Source organism: Anas acuta, chromosome 4, assembly GCF_963932015.1.
Source record: "Anas acuta chromosome 4, bAnaAcu1.1, whole genome shotgun sequence".
Taxonomy (NCBI): domain Eukaryota; kingdom Metazoa; phylum Chordata; class Aves; order Anseriformes; family Anatidae; genus Anas; species Anas acuta.
In genome coordinates this window covers 40,962,962-40,983,206 of record NC_088982.1, presented here as the reverse complement: position 1 = coordinate 40,983,206, position 20,245 = coordinate 40,962,962, and the positions used below count along the sequence as shown (strand labels likewise).

The 20,245-nt window shown below is 42.4% G+C and overlaps 1 protein-coding gene across 5 annotated transcripts in view; it reads right to left on the bottom strand.

The window, feature by feature from the left end:
* Positions 1-20,035, bottom strand: part of GAB1 (GRB2 associated binding protein 1) — a 95,466-nt gene extending 75,431 nt beyond the window's left edge. The window contains exon 1 of one of the 5 annotated variants that reach the window (XM_068680831.1): positions 19,474-20,035. In XM_068680831.1, coding sequence (XP_068536932.1) covers positions 19,474-19,545 — 72 coding nt within the window. In that variant the 5' untranslated portion in view covers positions 19,546-20,035. Of the gene's footprint in view, positions 1-3,306; positions 3,401-18,722; positions 18,741-19,473 lie in introns of those variants that run through there. The other 4 variants (XM_068680833.1, XM_068680834.1, XM_068680832.1 and 1 more) reach the window with 4 other exon arrangements.
* Positions 20,036-20,245: the final 210 nt, after the last annotated feature.

Genomic DNA, 20,245 nt, shown 5'->3' with positions numbered 1-20,245 from the left:
GGGCTACCGGAGAAGAAAAGAACCTGCCCCCAGATTGCCTACTTGTCCCTCCAGAAAAGCTCCCAAAATAGTTAGAAACCCCTGTACTGCACAGTCACCAAAAGTCACGACTTCTTACAGGAAAAACCTGCACTGACGTGTGTGAGACAAGCTGCCTGTTAGCCAGCAGCTACTCGCAGCACAGCACCATGTTGCTGACCCAACATCAGCTGGCAGGGTCCAAACACCACCGCACCTCGCTGAGATGCACAAGCCTGAGTGCAGAATGGAAAGCAGAGCTAAGAAAAAGCAAGATGCCTCAAACCTGTTACTATTTTTACCAGTAAATCTTGTCCTAAAAATATTTGCGTGGGGGAGGAGGAAGAAAGGAGGATTTAAGGGGTGTCAACTCAACTTCTAATCAAATACATACATGTATTTGAAGGCAAATAAACTGCTTTGATGCTGCTTCACAGTGAAGTCTCCCATTTACTATAAAGGACAAGGCAAACAGACTTTCACATTCAGAGAAGAGGTGGGAGATACAAAATTAGAGATGAAGAAAGCACACACTTGTACTGAACTTTCAAAACAAGTTCTTCCAGTTTAGCATTTTTCTTCCTGAACTGACGTAGCATAAATAAGAACCAATGAACTAATGAAATGCAAAGGTTATCCTGAAGCATGAAAGTATTATAATTATGCTGTGCTCTGCTAATTTTAGAAGACGAAGAAGAATGACTACACTATAATAAGTCAAATGTAAATATACAAGGCCATCCACTCACCCATGGTGCACTCAGCTCACATTGTTGGATTCCTCTCTCCTTCTCAATTTAAGGCAGTAAGAAGAGCAAGGCATTCTTATACCACCTCTCATTTGCTGGATAAACAAATCTGTTCTATTTCAGAGAAAAGTTTACCAGTTACAACCTCCTTAATTTCAAGACTGATTTACCACCTGGAACTTGCCCTACCATGCAGAAATTTTTAAGCCATCAAGAAATTTCACAGCACAATAAAGAACTGCTATGTCTAGCATCTTTGCAGTGCTTCTAAACCCTCATTGGCTTCACTTTCACATCGGGATCCCAGGGGAAAAGCCAGACCCTCATCACTACGCAACTCAGTGCGCTAATGGCAACTGCAGTTTCTTGCCTGACACTCAAAACACTCGGACTGAAAATGGATATAATGAAAAAACTACTGGGAAGCTTCACACAAGGCAGCATATTCCCTTGTAGCCACTGTTTCTAGATGAAAATCACCTGTATGGCCTTAGGAGCCAGCGTTTTGCACAAACCTCTTTCCAATAACACAGATTAAGGTCAGAGAACTACAGTAAAGAACTGAGATACAAACCACAACACATCTTTACATGAGTACATGCCTACTATCTACATTACCCTAGAAAACTTTAGAGAGTCAGTACTAAGCAAACCATGCCACACATATTAGGAAGACCATCAGAAGACAAAAAACCAGGAAACCCCGAAATTACAGAGCTGCGTTTCCTTCCAACTTTTCAGTAGAGCAGGGAATGTATAAAGGAAAAAGTAATGTGGAAGTTTTTTGCTTCACTGTAGCTTTATTTTTAGACTTCTGAAGAATTTATCTGTTTTCTTGTTAAAATACTTTTCCGGTGACATTAAAATTAAATATTTTTTATTTTTCTCAAAATAAACATTTCTATGAAAGTTCCTTATGTCAATGTGTGATAAGGAAGTATTTCCATTAGATAGCACTTCTGGTAGGACCCTGGAAAGTTGGAGACTCTTCAGGTTCTTACAGGAATGCAGATGTTACATGCTGCATTAACAAGGGACCACAAAAAGCAATTCTAAGCACAAAAGGCTTTTACAACAAACCAAATCCTACAGCTGAAGCAGCTCTCGTGAGCAAAACTGGCAAAAAAGATTAACTACAGAACTTGGTTCAAAACCAGACTTACTTCATATTAGCAAAAAGTATTTAGCAAAATACTGATCAAGTTACAGTAGTTCTGAATAAGCGGCTTACTTGAAAAATTCTTTACTAAATTTAGCTTCGTATTAACTCATTAAGTTTAGGACTAAAGGAAAAAACGTGGAGTGGTACAGTTTTCCTTGGTATTGAAAGTGTTATCTGAGTGCCTACTACATTCTTCTTACACAACTTCTTCAGTGAAAGAAGTTGGCCAAAGAAGTGATAATATATAATATACCAAAAATATTCACGTGATGAACTCCAAAAAGCTCACCGGAAGCCCAAGAAGGCAGTGTACTTGGGAAGCTGGGGGAGAAAAAAAAAAAATCACCTCACAGCATACAAACTGTCCATCAATGCAAACATTTCTAATTCATTTCATAACAAGCCCAAGGACCAGTGGTGAGAGTTTTTTTTACCTTCCTTTGGGCCTCTGATCCCTGCCCCTCTGCCTTTGATTTTTTTTCTTTGATTAGCTAAAGATAGTTACAATACATTTTGAGCAAGCTTAATTTCCCACCACCTAAAAAAAAAAAAAAAAAAAGCCTATCACCATTATGAGGCGTGTCTCAAAAGCACTTAGATTTCATATGCCATGTGTCATACCACAGGGGCATATTTTGTTAATGCTATGTAAGATATTACAGCAGTTCACTTAGCTCTGCAGACTTTTAACCACACTCACCCAACGAGACAGGCGAGTTTGGCTTATACAATACGTAAACAAGCCTTAGAGCAAACATGCAGTAGAACAAGTTGAAACATTGGTTACATTAGTTAAACCTCATTACACCTGAGTAGCCTCTTCATTTCCAGTTATTCCCATTAAGAACACTGCAGGTTAGCAAGATCAGAAAATAACAAGTCATCATCTCCATCCCTCCGCTCCAGGAATCTCTTGCACGGAGAGGTGCAAGAGAACAACTGGGAGAGTAAGCAGTATTTCTGGATCACTTCCAGGTGACTTTTACGTCTACATGCAGACAGCTCTATCTATTTCCCCCCAGGCATCTACCACTGGTCATGGCAAAACCAACATGCATAGGCTGCTTAGTTTTAACACTAGCAGCAGCCACCTCTGGTGCCTTGACCTCCCTCGGTACACGCACAGCCCTGAGGTAGCTCCACAACTGCTTCCTCTCCCAGAGCGAGAGGCTTGGACGCACTGCAGTATCTGGGATACAGAGATCCACTTCTTGGCCAAGCAATCGGTTCAGTTTTCCAATAACTCACTTACAGAGCGTTTTTAAGGTCTGTGAAAACAGCAAGTAGCCCCCGAAGTCTGATCAGCGCCGTAAGCGCAGCCCCCAGCCCCACACAGCCCGTCTGGGCCTGGCCCGCCACAGGCCGGGAGACGCGTACCTGACAGAGGCTCAGCCCGGGAGAGGCAGCGCGGACACTGAAGGAAGTATTTGAAGACTGAGAAGAAGCTTTTCAGCCCCTTCAGTTGAGGCTTCACTTTTTTTTTTCTTATTAGAACAGTGAGATCATCAAGTGAAAGAAAATTTGGCTTAAAAATTAAGAAATGTTTCATTCTTTCAGGAGTTGGCTTTCATATTTGTGTTTGCTTTCATATCTCAATGGAATTCAAACCACGTGCGCTATTTGGGGCTTTACTGAGGGATGACCACGAAGAAACTTTGCAGCTGATACAGAAGACAGCAGCTTATCTTGGCAGCGCTCCTAACAGAGCGCAGATAATTCCCATGCTCTGCACTTGGTATTCAGTCAATTGTTCCTATGCACTAATTCAATCTGTTTCAGCCTTATGGATCTCTACACAGTCAAAGCCCTAGCTACAGAGGGATTTCTCACTCTACCCATATTATTACTAAATAAGAATCATTTCTTTTCAAGCCTACAACATGCTTTCCAAGCAGAGAGACGAGACCGTTTTCAGTGTAAACTCTCCTCACAGCATAGTCCACAAGCTCCTTCCCTCAGTAGCGTACTAACTCAGAAAGATGGGAGACAGAAGAAAAATGGGGATGTGGTTACTTAAGTCAGTTGCTCTTCAAGGGATTTGTGGCCATTTACCATATTTGTGAAAAAGTTGAAATACGTTTATTGTCATTTTTAAACATGACAAATAATGTGCTAAGTAACATACTCAGAGTAACAACCGTTCTTGTTGTCCAAAACTGAACCTTACCCTTCTCGGCAGGAGTATTTCATGTATGTGTTAAATATCACCTGCAGTTCATCTGTACGCATCATAGGTCAGCCTTAAGTCAGAACTGAATGAGAAAACTCAAGTTCTAATAAACTGGAGAGGACTTAGGGGTGAAATGCTTAACTTAACACAGAGTTAAATAAATAAATCTGCTGGAGCAGACAGGTAAAAAAAAATTATACAAGTCTCTATAAGGACACACTGCAGTTACAAAAGGCTTTGGATACCACCTTCACATCATCTGGATTTCATGCATTTATGACAAAATTAGTTGTTGCATTTAGAAATGTACAATTTGATTAGCAGGGCTGACAAAAAATGACAGCAACTATAGTTTATATTGTCTGGAAAAAGTCTACATGCCTAATCCAATGACAAGTGCAGGCCATTTCATCTACATATTCCTAGAATGGCCAAGTCGTGTGCAAGAGACTTGGTTGTTAGGAAAACATGGGTATAATTTAAAGTAATGGAGAATGTGAACTGCAAAAACTTCTTACAAGAAAACAGAACATATTAATGTTGCACTAACAAATGGAGTATGATAGCAACATACAGAAAAGAATTCAGAGAAAAGGCAAGATTTAGGAACAGAGAGAATGAAGAAAGTGCCACTGATGTAAAACGTAAGTAAAATGAGCATGGGTACTCACCCAGGGACAGGTCCATACCAACAAAGAGATACACAGTAATGCAGAAGTTGCACTTCCCCAAAAGAAAGTGAGACCAAAATCAAAAAAAAAGCAAAACCTACTATCCTTTAGTGGAAACACTACTCAGGTTACCAGAATAGCAGGCTATAGCATAACAAGGCTATACGGAGGAGCTCAAACAAGCAGGTTTTGACTGCTTCTAAAGTGAATAAAGATGGAAGGAAAAAAACACATAAAAAGAACAAACGAACCACTGACATGAGAAACTAGCTTGGAAAAGGTCACCTGTATGCATCTGTAAGAGTCATGAGGAAAGACTGAACCACGCGGAAGCCAAGGTTTCCCAAACATGGAACATACCAGCAGATAGTTTTCTGGGAAGGCTCTTGGCTCTCGATTTTGCTCCCGCCTCCCCCTTACCGATAACCCTCTGGGCATACTGCAAGGCCTGTTTATTTACCCAGGTTTCTGCCTGAAGGACATGGGGATGGGTGTAAAGATTTTTCTGCTAAGAAAGTGAAGAGATCTTTCATTGGCACATCACTAGTTTATAAATTGTTTGTTTTAGTTATTATATAACCACACCAAGAAGTTATAGTAAAAGATTAAAAATGTATACTGTGCTTTGTTATATTTAGAATATATACTCATTTGGACAATGAGACAAGTATTTACTACACTTAATTTAAGTTCAACTTGTTCTAATAATTTAATGAACAATACTTAATTTTTAATCCAAAAGTGTGACAAACAAAGGACTCATTCACTTGGTTGTTTTACAGTAAGATAATGCATGCCTAACAGAGCTGGTGTTCAAGCAATGTATTTTTCTTATCATATACAATAATTATCATAAAGTTTCTAAATTGTACTATTCATACGTTAAAGGTTGTTGGTTCTGCCTGATCCTCAAAATACACCCTTGGGCAAACCTGTGGATTTATCCCTGTAAATCCAAAGCTACAATCCTGCAATTACACCTCTGTATCTGGGACCCTTCTCCACATGGGAGAGTAAGAAGTTGTAGTTCCTCTAAACTGTAATTACTGTCCAGTAGGATTTAAACACCTAATGGCCTCAATGAACCTTCTTTCAATCAGTCTTTTACCTACAAAGCCAGTAGTAGTTTAGTGATCTGTTAAAAATAATTAATATGTGCGGGATGCTGCACTTCTTCGTGGAAAGCCAAGATTAACACATTAAGTCAACAAATTCTATTTTGAAATAGTTTAATTCTCTACGGAGATGACTGCTTTCCCCAAACGATGCAGACATGTCTGCTGTTGTCTGGGCCAATTCAGAAACTTGTTATTCACTACTTGGTTGATTTCAAAATCAGACTACCCCTTCAGTAGGTTGCAGAGACTATGACATCACGTTTATGATAATTCATTGCACAATTATGGTGGCTACATCCTTGGATTTTATTTCGTGGGAAAGTATGTTTCCACTACAGTCCCAACCATTTTCTTGGCTTACGCCTGCTCTCAGAGTTACAAGTTTTGGTATAGAGCTTAGCATGATTTTTTTTCTTAATGCTATGAAGGTGTTTTATAGCAACTAAAGGCTATATAGTTCAATTACCTAGAGAAATATTTGCATTCTAAATTGACACTTACTGCAATTTCACAAGCAACTCATAGAAGCACTGCTTTAACTATTCGCTAAAAAAAAAAAATAAATAAAAAAATCATAAAACCCTCCAACAGATTTGACTTCAATATTACTTATGACTTCTTCAAGAAAAACACCCAACACCCTTTGAGAAGGCATGACTGTCATCTTCTTAAATGAGCAGTGCCAGTAACAATCATTGCAATTTATTGCAAGATCATAATTTTAAAACTTCAAGTTCAAATTAAAAGATTCACAAACGAATGTGATAATTTATTGACTAGAACTGACAAAATATCACCATGGAACACTACAAGACAACTTAAAGTAATGCAAAAGGTAGTAAAATTGGGATTCATTATTCTTTGTTCAGTGTTATCTTTATTCTAACCAGAAAAACTTCATATTACAAACATAAATTAAAAGGCAATAGTAGACAGGTCCTGTAATACTATAATTACAGGACCCAGCCCTTGCATTTTTGCTTCTGATTCAGCAAAATGTCCACCATGCAGCGTACAAAGGACACACAAGTATTTCCTACATTATTTAACATGGCATTTACTTGAATTTGTACTATTAAGTTCCAAAAACTGCAAAATGCAGGTAGCAAAAGGACAGTAATGAAAACACCTTAAATATGGTTGTTACAGAATTTATTTCCCACATGGTAGAGTGTTTTTAAGAACTAGCTGGCCATCATACTAGAGCAGTGTTATAAACAACATACTGTCATCTATCACACTTGCATTTCTTCTCAGTTCCCAACCATTATTCATTACCCAAACTGCATCCCCAAAATTATTTTTACACTCCAAATACTGAAAATTCAATTCAAGCCCAACCATGGGAATCAAGAACTCCTCCCAGCATTGTGGAAAGAAATCTAGATTCTTTCATTACACGTAGGGAAATAGTGCAAATAGAAGATGATGACAGAAAGAGTAACTCATTCACAACTTCCAAGACGAACTAATAGTTCCAAAATTTCTCTTTGTGAGGAAATCCATCCTTTCTTTTGCTGACTGGAAGAGAATAAATTGCCCGTGAAAAACCTTCTACTCCTGTGCTTATGTAATCCGGCCAGGAGAAGCCGGAACATGAGTTTTTCCATGGCATGTAACAGCAGTGGGGTTTTTTAGGTGTAGGGTGAGGGTAGGTGCTGGTTTTTGGTTTTGCTTCAACCATTTTTTCTGAAATTGGTATAAAACTTAGCTGGAGTAATATTCTATTGCTTTGATTGGCACAGTCTGCCGTTTATATCTTTATTTTTTAAATCATCTGCTTCCCATGCTATATGAAGAGCAGTTAAAAAATCAAGGTAGGTTGTTACATTTAAAAAGAAGAGAATCTCTTTTTCAAGAAAACAATTAGGACATCAGTGTGACATACAAAGTGCTCTTACCTCATCTAGTCTGTCCTTAATAAATCTGACTTATTCACACCTTCTCATTTTAGCAGGAGCAATCAGGGAAGTGAGGATGCAGAGACTGATGGGAAGGTACAAATGGCAAATTGCCATAACAAGAACTGCATCTTTCCTCTGTTGTCTCTGTTTGCCATTTTAAACCCATTTAACAGTTCCACATGTAGCTGCAATGTCGGGAGCTGTGCCGCTCAGTACAATATACCACAAAGGTTGTCTACCAAGATTCAAGACAGACCAACAGGGAGTGAGAAGGAGAGAGCAAGAGAGAAGGAGGTGGGAGGCCTCCATGGGTTAGTTTTAGCTTCCATGCTTCATTGTGGACTCAGTCAATCTAAAAATTAAAATAAAATGAAGGCTCTTCACAGCTCAAAAATAATAGGAGTAACAGGAAAAGCGAGGTTGACATCTGTTTTGCAGCTTTGGCAGATACGGCCTAAGAAGTCCAGCAGGCTAATGGAGGCAGACCTTGTGTCCCCAAGTGCCCTGTATTATCTTCTTGTCCTGTGCTAAAATAGGAAAAAAAAAAAAAAAAAAAAAGTGAGCAAAGCCCTACTGTCAGACCAGACAGCGCTGTTCAAAAGTCACTGGTTAAATGACAGACCCCTGCATCTCAGCGCTGTACCTACAAGCAAGGTCTGCGACTGGATAGAAGACTTAACAGCAGCGACAGGAAGACTTGATGCAGTTCTCCCTAGCTGATAACGTTTCTAACTTCAGAAGCTTGTAACCCACTGTTTATACCCTGTTATCATGTGCTACCATTCACCTGCTTGTCCTGATCAGCTGAACAGCTACATCAGTTGAGAAAACTAGATAAGCTGCTTACTTCACCCCTCTGCAGCCAGCTGAAGTCTTTGTTTTTCCCCATCTGTACACGAGTGAATTAGCTTCCCAAGCACATTGCCAGGGGGACACCCCCCCACCTCCATAAATACAATTTCAACTTCTGGAGAAGCGCCAGGAGTAAAATGTTTGTTTACTGCAGGCAGGAAGAGCTACCTATGATTCAGACATTAGGAAGTGACAGTAAGGACTAAATTATGCAATTTACAAGTAGGAAAATAAACAGAAAATAGTTGCAACAAGGGGAAGGAGGAGGAAAGGACACGGGAGACAAGTTTTGGATCTTCTCTCACTTGTGCAGGGCTGAAGCGATCATCGCAGCAGGAGGCCCCCCGCAGGATTTCTTCACCTTTCAACCCTTACCCTAGAGCTGCTGGCCAGGGACTTTCCTCCTCAGCACTGAGTAAGAAACATCTGTCCGGCTCGGTCGCCCAGCTGGGAAGGATGGATCACAGTCTTCCCTGTTCCCTAGTTCTTTTAAGCAGTTACATTTCAGAGGGGAAGGCTCCATCCCGCCCTCCCTCTGAACAACAGCCACCAGCAGCAAAGGATTCGAACCACTCCCAAGTGAACATTTTCTCCCCTCTATATCAACCACATCACTAGCGTGAGCAGCATCCGTGACACTCAGGTTGGTTTTGCTGCCACTGGGCATCCTGAAGTAACAGAAACCACCATGAAGGAGGTCACCAGAAAGGCCTCTGCCACTTTCTCAGCCCGTACCACGCTGCCCACAATGGGAAGCAACAAGTTGAGAAGAAGGGACCACCGGAAAAAAATGGACACGGGAAAAAGGTGGCCAGAAAGAAGGCTCACATCCCAGCCACCTAAGGAAGCAGGAACATGCTTTGGCTTTGCTGGACACCGGTAACAGAGGCTGACAGGAAAACCTCTTCCCATAAGCAGAGCGCAGAAGCACCCCCGCTGGGAACACTTCTGCCTCGCCAGCAGTCCTTGGAAGCTGTCGGGCATCTCACCAGTGTTGCTAATGACTTTGCACCTCCTCTCCGCAGAGTTTTAGATCAGCTCCCAACAGCACATGCCCAGCAAAAAGGTGTAATTATGCGGACTATTACTGCAATTTAAACATGTGCCCATTCCAAGGCCCCAACAGCGAACTGGAAGATTTGAATGAGTCGGCTATGGCTGTACGACACGAAAATGCCACCAAAGAACACTGACAAGTTTCGGTAATGATGATGGTGCCTCATTTATATAATCAGCAAAGACATCCCTGCCATTCTTTATAAATCAGACAATAAATTCCTGTCTTTTTTTTTTTATATTATTATTATTTCATCTCAGAGCAGTAGAGATTCACAGAGATGTCAGGTCAAGGAAAAATGCAAAGGAGTGTGAAAAGGCAATTAACTTAGCATTAAAGTACACACCACAGCAGAAAACTCTGCAGTTACTTGTCCTGGGACAAAATTACTCTGGGATGAAACCAAGGCTATGTTTCCCAATTTACACTAATGACTCATTTAAATGCTACTCTTCACTTTATCTCTCTTCCCCTCCCACCCACCCCCCAAAAAGTTTCCCTTCCCAAAACCCCAGGCAAGGAGAAGACAGGTGACAACTTAGAAAGAACCAACTCTGGAGTCTGTGTAAACATCTTGTCTGCTGATGGACCTTTAATAGCGAACAGCAGCTTAAATTACTTTTCACCGTGCTGACAAATTTATGTATTTCAACTTGAATTGTGCACACAGGCAACTTTTAGGTCACAACCCAGAACATGACATAACCTCAGCATTGAGCTTTCAGGATGTTTTCTCACTAGATAAGAAACAAGTCATTAGACTGCAAAAAGCACAGCATGATGCAAACTCGCAGTAATAATTGCGTACCATACCTGAGATGACATAAGCACATGCAAGAACCAGAAGATACTGCTGCACTTCATACTTACCCCTGCACTTTTTTTTTTTTAAAAAAAAAAAAAGAAAGTTTTCTCCTGTAGCAACAGAACAGGATTTTGTAAATAAAAAGTTTCTCTAATGCCACCTTGAGAACATCACTCAGTAAAACATATAATTGAAAGAAACATAGCACCACAGACAGAAAAAAAAAAAAAAAGAAACACGAAAACCCCATGGAGTTATGTAACAAGTGAAATAATCAAAGGGGATAAAGTTCTATTAGTTTGTGGCTTAAATCTCAAATCAAGTTCATACAGATCACTACTTTCTAGGAAAGCTGAATTGCCAGACTGGATCCCACCCCTAGCCTACCTCTGACACTTCCGTGTGGCAGAGTGCTCTGCTGCCTAATCTGTTCCAGGTAGGGCAAGCCTCTTCAGACTCAAACTGCAGCGAGTACCCTCTCCTCTTCATTCTTACTACCTCCCTATTATTATTTTTTAATTGAACCATGGAAAGATAAATTGTCCATTCATTTCCTTAAGTCCACACACGAGGACTCAGATATTCTCTCTTAGCTGTTTCTTGACAAGTACACAACACCAATCTGTACCATATCCACTACAAGCATCAGATAAATAATCCCAACAGTTTTACCTAATAATCTTTTTTCTTCTTAGTGCTTGCTGGGAAAGCGCAGACTTACCGTCTGTATTTCACTACATTTCTAATGATTTATATGCTTTGTTTTTTTAATTATAACTGTCAAATTCTGCATATGGCCTTGGACTTGATGAATTATGGCTCATACACTCTAGATCTAGCTGTTCCAACAAGCAATCCATCAGAAGTGTCAATCCTCTTCTGCACCATCCCCCCTCCCCAAAAATCAAGCCCAGCATCTTTACTACATCTGATGCTGTTTAAGAACCTACATGGAAACACAAGTGTCAGAAAACAGTAACAGAAACATGCATTAAGTGTGAACGGGAACATTTGTCTAGCACATTACGTGACTCAGTGCAGTTCTCTACACAAAGAGATGACGACAAACTGACACTATTCCCAGATTTATTTTTTTTTTTTTTATGAATGGCTATCATTCTACTTCAAGTCTTAAAATTCAAAACCTGTTTTTCATTTGATACCATGTACATATCTTCACTTACAGTAACTCTTCCAAGTGCAACGTAATTCTTTTGTGTTGGTCATATCAAAAGTCTATTTGAAGGCAAGGGTATTAACTGTGTTTGAATAGCTTCCTGTATTCTTATTCCATACCCCAAGACTAATCCCATGAACTCCTACTGTCAGCAATAAACACCTACAGGTTTATTTTGCTTTTAAATCCCAAGCCCCAGACAACACAGAAAAATAAACTGAAGTCTGTCTATTTTTGTGTTGTTTTTCTTTTTGCTTTTCTTCTGATGCAAAAATACCGAAGATCCTGGAAGTAGCTGTAACCCCAGAGGAGAGGAACGTGCTTGCCTGCACCTCTGAAACCCATCGCATTCCTTTTGGGGTGGAGACAGACTTACCCTCAAGGAAGGCAGGCAGCAGATCTGCCATCACCCTGCCCCAAGGCTGGCTGTGCTGGAAAATGGGTGGAGAAGCAGATTCAGTTTGTGACAGCCACTATCTCCACTGCCACGAAGGGTTTATCTGTTGTTGTTTTCACTTATAAAAGAGCAGGACAACCAACATGTGACCAGTTAGCTTGCTGGGAAACTCTAGTGTGGAAAACAAGCAAAGACACGAGGTTGCTTTCCTCCTGCTAGGCAAGGTCATCCACATGTCCTACCGCCATTCCCACCCACCTCTACCTGCAGAGCCACGGGGTAAAACCACAGGGCCCCATCTGCAAACACCAGAACCCCTAATCCAAGTTTACCAGGGTTTGCCAGAAAACCAAAGTTACCTGTTTCAGAAAAAGCAGAGAAGGCAAAGCTTGAGGCTTGCCCCAAATTATCAAAGAACGTAGCTCCTGAAAATGCATCTTATTTTTTTTCAAGTCACACTGCCAATGAATTGCTGTACCAACAGCAAAACCTTCTCACTTAATTCAGTTCTTGACGTGGGGCCTAAACTCAGCTTTGTCCAGAAGCGACAGACTACTATGCTATCTTGGCACGTTCTTCTAGAAGTGGCACTTCTTCAAGGTATGTTTTTACACGGAATTACTTGTATTATTATGAAGAGATATTATATTTAATAATACACAAGCCATACGGACACAAATGCCTGATTCTTAATTTCATGTTGTAATACCAACAGCTCCAAGACAGACAACTATCACGTTGTCATTTATCCAAAATTGCTGCCATTTACCTGCAAAAAGGAAGGAAAGTACGTCACCATAGCCTCAGGTATTTTGATCCTGAAGTGGTAATTTTGGTGCAAAGAAATGCAGTTAAATACAGTCCTTCCTATATGAGGCTTCGTTTAAAAAAAATAATTAAAAAAATGATGGTTAGAGAGTTCAGCAGTTAATTCAGTCTCTTTCATCTCAGTTAAAGTTAGCTTATGAACACTTCCCTCATGCACACCACTAAGAAGGCAAACACTATAAAGTGAGATTATTTTCTACAACTGAAAGTGTGCAGAATGTTCCAAAAAGCTTCAGAAGTTAATCATGAGAAACAAAACTTTTGTTAACAGCTGGAAGCAAGACCAAATACAAGCAGAAAAAACAGACTACGTAACTTTATTAGAAGCCGGTTTTGAAAAACTACAACCAGCATAAAGCTAATACTATTTGTACAACTACAAACACTTTCTAAAGTAAACAAGCCAGAAATCCATAAAAAAGAACTGCAATAGCCTATTCAAGAATTGGTAAAGCAGGAATTACGAATACACAGCACTTTCCTTTTGATCTGGAGATAGCAGAATTTGTTCTTCCCCCATCCCCCCAAAAAGAAAAATGTAGTACTGCCTTAGAAATACTTGTTTGTACATATAAGGATCTTAATTCACATTAGAGCCCCTAGAACAGCAAATTGTATTGGACTAACAATGTTCACCTGTACACAACATACCTGCCTTGACAAGATTATCCTTTTCTGTCTGATCTTTCTGCCTGCCTTGCACAAGTAATTTGCATGACACAAGGTCTGTCCCTCCTAATGAAATACTGCAATTAAATTGCAACAGATTAAATTGCTTCTATTGGCAATAAAGTGTTTAGTCATTGAAGCATGGAAAATTTTAAGGTCAGTTTAAGAAAAAGTACCAAGACATTGTCACTGCAATGCTACAGAAGAGGTTTGGATGAAAATAAGGAGAAAATAGATTTGGGGATGAAACTATAAGGTAATGTAAAATAATATCTTGATTTGATTTGCTCTGTGTAAAAACAAAACTTGCATCCCATCAGTTGTACTCCCCTTCTTGATTTAAGAAAACACTTTACCTAATATAGTTTGGTCAAGTCCATTTTTAGACTAGAAAAAAAAGATAAAACTAAAAACACATGAAATACCCTAACCAAAGCTGTCTACAATATATGAAATTACTCTTAATTAAGACTGCTACATCTTGAATCACTGATGCTCCTTTCACTTTTTAAGTGAGACTTCCGTCAAAGCCAGGAGCCAAATTTAATGAGAAATAAATATGTTTTAAATGTTTACGTGAGATTACATTTGATTCTAGCTGTATGATCCAAAAGCCATGTCAAAAAAGGCTAGCAAAGTTTTTTTTTTTTAAAAAAAAAAAAAAAAAAAAAACACACCCCAGAATTTCTAAGCCATCACATCAAGATTTTAAAATTTTCAGAGGAAAAAAGGACACTGGAAACAGTTTTCTGACTAGCACTCTCCCCTTTCTAAATAGCAGGCTGTTCAACACCAAAACAGGAAAATGGAGGGATTATATCCCATCTGAAAGGTGTCCTCAACAACCAAAAATAACACCACTGCTATGCACACACTGGGGAGTAATAAAGCACTCCAGCGGCCTCCAAAATATATGCTCATTTTGACAGTCAAGGCCTAGACTTTTTAAAACTAAACTGTCCAATAAAAACATTCCTTTTCTCAAGATATCCAATTCACATTTATTTAAGATAGCTGCTTTCTCTAGCATTTTGGCTTACTGAAAGCCTTAGTTGACTGAAAGACAGGCAAAACAAGGTCATCTGCAGCAAACTGAAAGCTAAGTTTATGGTATTTCATGATTTCCTTCGACTTTAATATATACGTTGCCTAAACTCAATGTTCAGCACGGCAAGATTTTGTGCTTACGTGGAATAGCAGATGTTGTGCAGCATCACAGAAAGCTGGAGACAATAATTGGCTTTTCCACTTCCTCCCCCTGCTCCCAGTTAGTCTTCATTGAATTGTAATCCCTTGTGATTAGCTGCACCAAATCTTATTAACCCATCTACCAAGAGAGAACCACGATGAAAGGGTATCCACAGCCTGCTATAGATCCAACTGAGAATGATCTTCAATAACATGAAGTCAGAATTTGAGTATTTCATCATCTCTCAGATCTTCTGGTCTCAAAATAAATGTTACTATCTAACAGAATTAAGAAAAACTGTTCTCATCAAGACATCTTCAGAAATATATGGCTTTTTTCCTGTGTCCAGCAGTTCACACACACTTCAGACTGAAGTAACAGAAACAGCGCTGTTCCTCTTGACTTTCCTACTTGCCCCAGCAACAAGTAAGTGCTCAAACAGTTCAGGTACTAGCTGTCTGACCATCCACGATAAGAAACATTTAAATTCACAGCATATATCAGTATGGTATATTACATAAAAAAAATCAGACTAACTAGTGGAAGAAAACTGTCTTTCTTCGCAAATCTGCAGAGGATAAATACTTGCAGATTGAGTTTTGTGCTGCAGAACTGAGATTTATGCCCAAAGATCAAGCTTGTAAGGTAGGTAACCCCCAAACTTATAACCAAGTCCATTTTAGCACCTTCAGTCAGCACATAAAACAACGCAGCTTCCTTCAATCAGCAACACAAGCATTACGTTTACTTGTGCTTTCAAATTCGTGGCTTACGGTTCACTAACTTATGTTTATAAATATCAGAAGGCAAGATACTGGTTCCTGCAGTGTGCACAGAAGAAGGGAAGGGACCGACTTCTGTCCAAGACGTTAGGCTTCTGCACTAACACTTCTGCACTGCTTCCTGCAAGATCTTCACCAACTTCTGCAGGAGGCACAAGTATAATCAAGTTCTGAATACTAAGATGTCACAGAACATTACCTGATTACACTCACCTACCTTGAGTTAACTTGACCACCCAGCTTTACAGGGACAGCACTCGATGTCAAACAAGCTCATCTTGTTGTGTTTTTTGTGTATGTGTGTTCATGCATGTAAATCAACTGGATTCTCAGATTTGCTCACTACGCTGATGCAAGATCACAGAAGGTTTTCACACAAACAGGTGTCTTCCAGAAAATGAGCTTTTGTCATGCACTTCAGCTTCTACCAGATTACAACTGTTCTGCTGAATAAAACATTTCTTAACACCATTACATATCTTAGCACGCTGAAGTATTACTCAAGAGCAAAAAGGTACCTATGTGATTAGTGCCAAAGAGTAAACGCCAAGCAAAACCACAGTAAAATATTCCACTTTTATTACTTCCATACCTACACTGTCTTAAGTATGGGTATGGAAAAAAAAAAAAAAAAAACACGCTTAGCTTCAGCTACACCACACTTAGATTTAAAAATCACAAAGGCACGAGCTGCTCTTTACCTCAGTAGACACTACAAATCAATTGTATAAACCAAGCATCAACGCTAAGACCCTAGTTTCAAGCATATTCAGTCGTCCCACTGAGCCCCAGACACCACACAAACGAAAGCATAGTCATCCTAGGAGAGAATTGAGAAGACTTACTCCCGTTCACTCAAGTTTTTCCTTCCTTCCTTGCTTTACCAAAGGACAGCTGTGTTTAAATATCTGGTTGCTTCTTAACACTGTGACAGTAGAAAATTCTCTGTACTGCTACCACAAAGAACAAGCTATTTTAACTGGCATGTGCAATGTAGCAGAGAACTATGAAGCCAGGGTTTGCGAGTGCTTTTTGAAGTACAAATTGGGATAAAGTGGATTTCCAATTACGTCTTTAAAAATAAGGGAACAAGAGCAGTAAAAGTGCAAGTTGATGACAGCGGGTTAAAACAAGGGCACAAAAGTTCCCAAAATTGAAGGCAACAGAAGAAGTTGCAATAGCAAACAATGCAGAAGGTAACAGAAGCCATAAAATATAGCGGTCCTGCATCCCTATGCAGACACAAGTCCTTTCCTGCTACTCGTGGAAGCATTGCACAGGCTGTAGAGACCTGTGCAGGATTTAGCCCCAAAACTCTTTCCCTACTTGTCTCCTAAATCCACATCCTGATCTTGGCGCTACAGTATTCTCCCCCAAAATCTCCTGCTGAAAGCCTATTCCAGCAAAGAAACTGTTCTGAACACCAGCTCCGGGAAACGAACAACAGGTGCAAATGGTTATTGCAAAGTTACTTGAACACCTGAAACACAGGAACATGACATCAAAATATGACTGCTTTGAGGGGAAGAAAATATACATGGCATTAAGGCATATATCCAAGTAAATCTGTTTTTGCCACCTGTAGGCCAGTTTACTTTCTTTTTTTAGCCTCCAAATGATTGCAAGCTAGTTTTAATACTGTGTCCAACTGTTTCAAACTAAAAATTGAAGTCCCTGTGAAACACATGTCTATGCACTAGCTTCAAAGTGCTCCTTTTCACCCTTCCTAAGAACTGAAGCCATATTTAACTGCAATTTCAGACTTTTTATCTCCCTTCCCAGATGGTAACCTGGATTTGCCCCAACACTTGCATGCAAAATCTAATAGGGCGTGAAGTTACAATTTTCCATATATATATGTGAAAAGTATGCGTTGCAGAAAAGCAGTTTCCTATTGAAATCACTTTCCCATCTTTTCTCCTGGTGCAGCCTCTTGAAATATCACCAGGATAAAATATGGCTTTAAAAACATAGCTTTTCTGTGCCCTAGCAGAAGTTTAGAATTACAGAGAGCAGAAGCCAATGCTTCAATCACTGCACTCAGTTCCGATTTATTTGTCAACTTTCTCTTTGCTTAAAGATTGCGATCACGATGTCAAGGTCATTTTTATGCCTTTAAAAATGAGCGTGACCCTTTAGCCTACAACTGATCGGGCACTGCAGAATAGCAAGAGGAATTTTACTTCAAGTCCTCCTTTAAACACGGTCTCTCCTTTCTCTTACACGGGAGAATACAAGCAGAAAGTCATCTGCGACAGCATGCAAGATTTAAACTTCTGACCTTATGGCCTTGGGTGCACACAGATGTTACACGAAGCCCTGCCAACACAGGCCAACCATACTACCACTGATACTCTGCCTCCTCAAAAAGCAGATCCCCATTTTAAGTGAAAATTAAGGAACTGCTCTGTTAGGACAGGGATCCACCTGACCAACACTATGGCTACTTTTACCCCCAAAGGTTCTGATGCTATTCTGATACAGAAACAGAGCTAGAAATATGCTGAACAGAAAGTCATATGGAAAAAAGCTAAAATATTAGGGAATGATTTACGGCATTGATTTAGGGCAGCCAACTCTCACTTACACTTTCTTCCACTAACAGACAGTGTAACTGTACACGATTTAGGGCGTGAGTGGGAAATTAACTCAAACTTTAAAAACACTAATAGTTTTCCCACTTCTTGCACACTGGTGAAGCGGCATGCTCTGAATACACACTCAGAGGCTCAGCCAAAATACAGCCTGTGTCCGATTCAGCGGGGAAGCACAGCCCTCCCGTGACCCATCAGGTCATTCTCGGCAAGTCTGATCCTGTGCCCTTGGCGAGAGCAGGGTTTTTGTCACTGGGAACCGGTGAAGGGGCTATTCTTTTTTTTTTTTTTTTTTTTTTTAAATAACTAACTTTAAGAGCCGATTTCATCAATGCCCTGCCATTTAACAAGTTGCCCACAACAGCTCCTTTCCAAGAAGCGGCCGCTAATCGCCAGCGGACGGAAAGCAGCCGGGCTGCGTTGAGGTTCAGCTCTCAAGCAAAGGCTGAGCTGCCTCCAAACGACGCCAAGCTGCGAGGGCCGTTCCTACTTAAATACCACCCAACGGGCTAAACAAAGACGGAAAGAGAGGAAAAAAAAAATACAAAATAAACACATTTTGTACCAATTACACAGATACCATGAGGCTGCGGCGGTGCCAATGGGAAAGGGCTGAGCAGAGCTGACTTCTGGCATCACCCCTGCCTCCTACGTGACTTGACAGCAGCGTCGCCGCCAGCCCCGAGCAGCACCAGCAGCCTGGCCGCTGCCCTGTCACGAAATCTGCCCTCTCAGCAAACACGCTCCATTTTCCTGCGAGCTCCGGCTCGGCTCCGCTAAAATATTTCCTCCTGAGCACCGGCGGGCAGCTGGGGGAAACACGAGGAAAAGGCACTTGGCTCGCAGCTCCCTCCTCCTGCAGGGCTCCGGTCCCAAGGGCAAAGGCTCCCCCGGCCCTGCGGGGAGCGCTCCCGGGGCATCCCCGCCTGGGGGGGCCGCCTGGGGCCGGGGCAGCGGTGTTTAGAGGCAAAAAACCCGAAATATCCCGAGCCCGGAGCCCCGGGGAAGGCGGAAAAACTCCGCCCCTCTCCCCACTCTGCTGGGAAAGGCGATAAAGCCGCGGCAGGGCAGAGCTGACCGCTCGGCGTTTCGAGGGGGAAAGCAGAAAGGAGTTGGGGAAAAAAAGAAGAAAAAAGGGAAAGGGAGGAGAGGGAAAGAGAGGGACGGGGGGAGCCCGGCGGGCTGCGGGAGCGGGCGAAGGGCGCCGGGCCCGGCCGGGAGGGACGGGGCGAAGGAGGCCGGGCAGGGCGAGGGGGGACGCGGGGAAGGGGAGAGAAGGGAAGGGAAACGAAGGGAAGCGAAGCGAAGAGAAGGAGGGCGAGGGCACTCACGTAGCGCTTCAACTTCTTCTCCGGTGGCGACTTTCGGAGCCAGCCCGAGCAGACCACCTCCCCGCCGCTCATGGCTGGGCCGCCCGCCCCTCCGCCGGGGCGCTCCTCGTCCTCCTCTTCCTCCTCCTCGTCCTCCTCCTCCGGGCCGGGCCGAGGGAGCCCCGAGACGCGGCGGCAGCGCCGCGCCCGCTCCGGCCTCCTGGGGCTGTGCGGGGCGAGGGAAGGGGAGGGAGGGAAGAAGGGAGAGAGGGAGGGAGGAGGGACGGGGAGCGGCGCGTGTGTGTCTGTCTCTCACGCACAACAAGCGGAGGGGCAGCGGGGCTGAGGCGGGAGGCTCCCCCCTTCCTCCTCCTCCTCCTCCTCCTCCTCCTGCTGGCCCCGGCAGCGGCAGGCAGGCAGACAGGGGCGGCCGCCGCCCCGCCGCAACTTGGGCTCCGCCGTCCCGGGGCAGGATCCAGCCGCCGCCCCGCCTCAGCCGGCGCCGCCCCCCGGGATCCTCCCGCTGGGGGCTCCCCCTCTCCTTCCACTCCCCTCGCTCAGCGGCTCCGCGAGCTGGGCTGGGCTCGCCCCTTCCCCTTCCTCCTCCTCCTCCTCCTCCGAGGGGAGCGGCCCGAGCGCACGGCGGGGCCGGGTCCTCCCCCTACCGGCCATTAGGGGGCCGGGCACGGCACCCCCCCCCCCGCCATTCCCAACAACAAGGGCCGGCAGGGGAGAGGCGGGACCGCCATCCCCGAGGGATCCTGGGAGCTGTAGGCGCCGCCGGCTGCGGCCG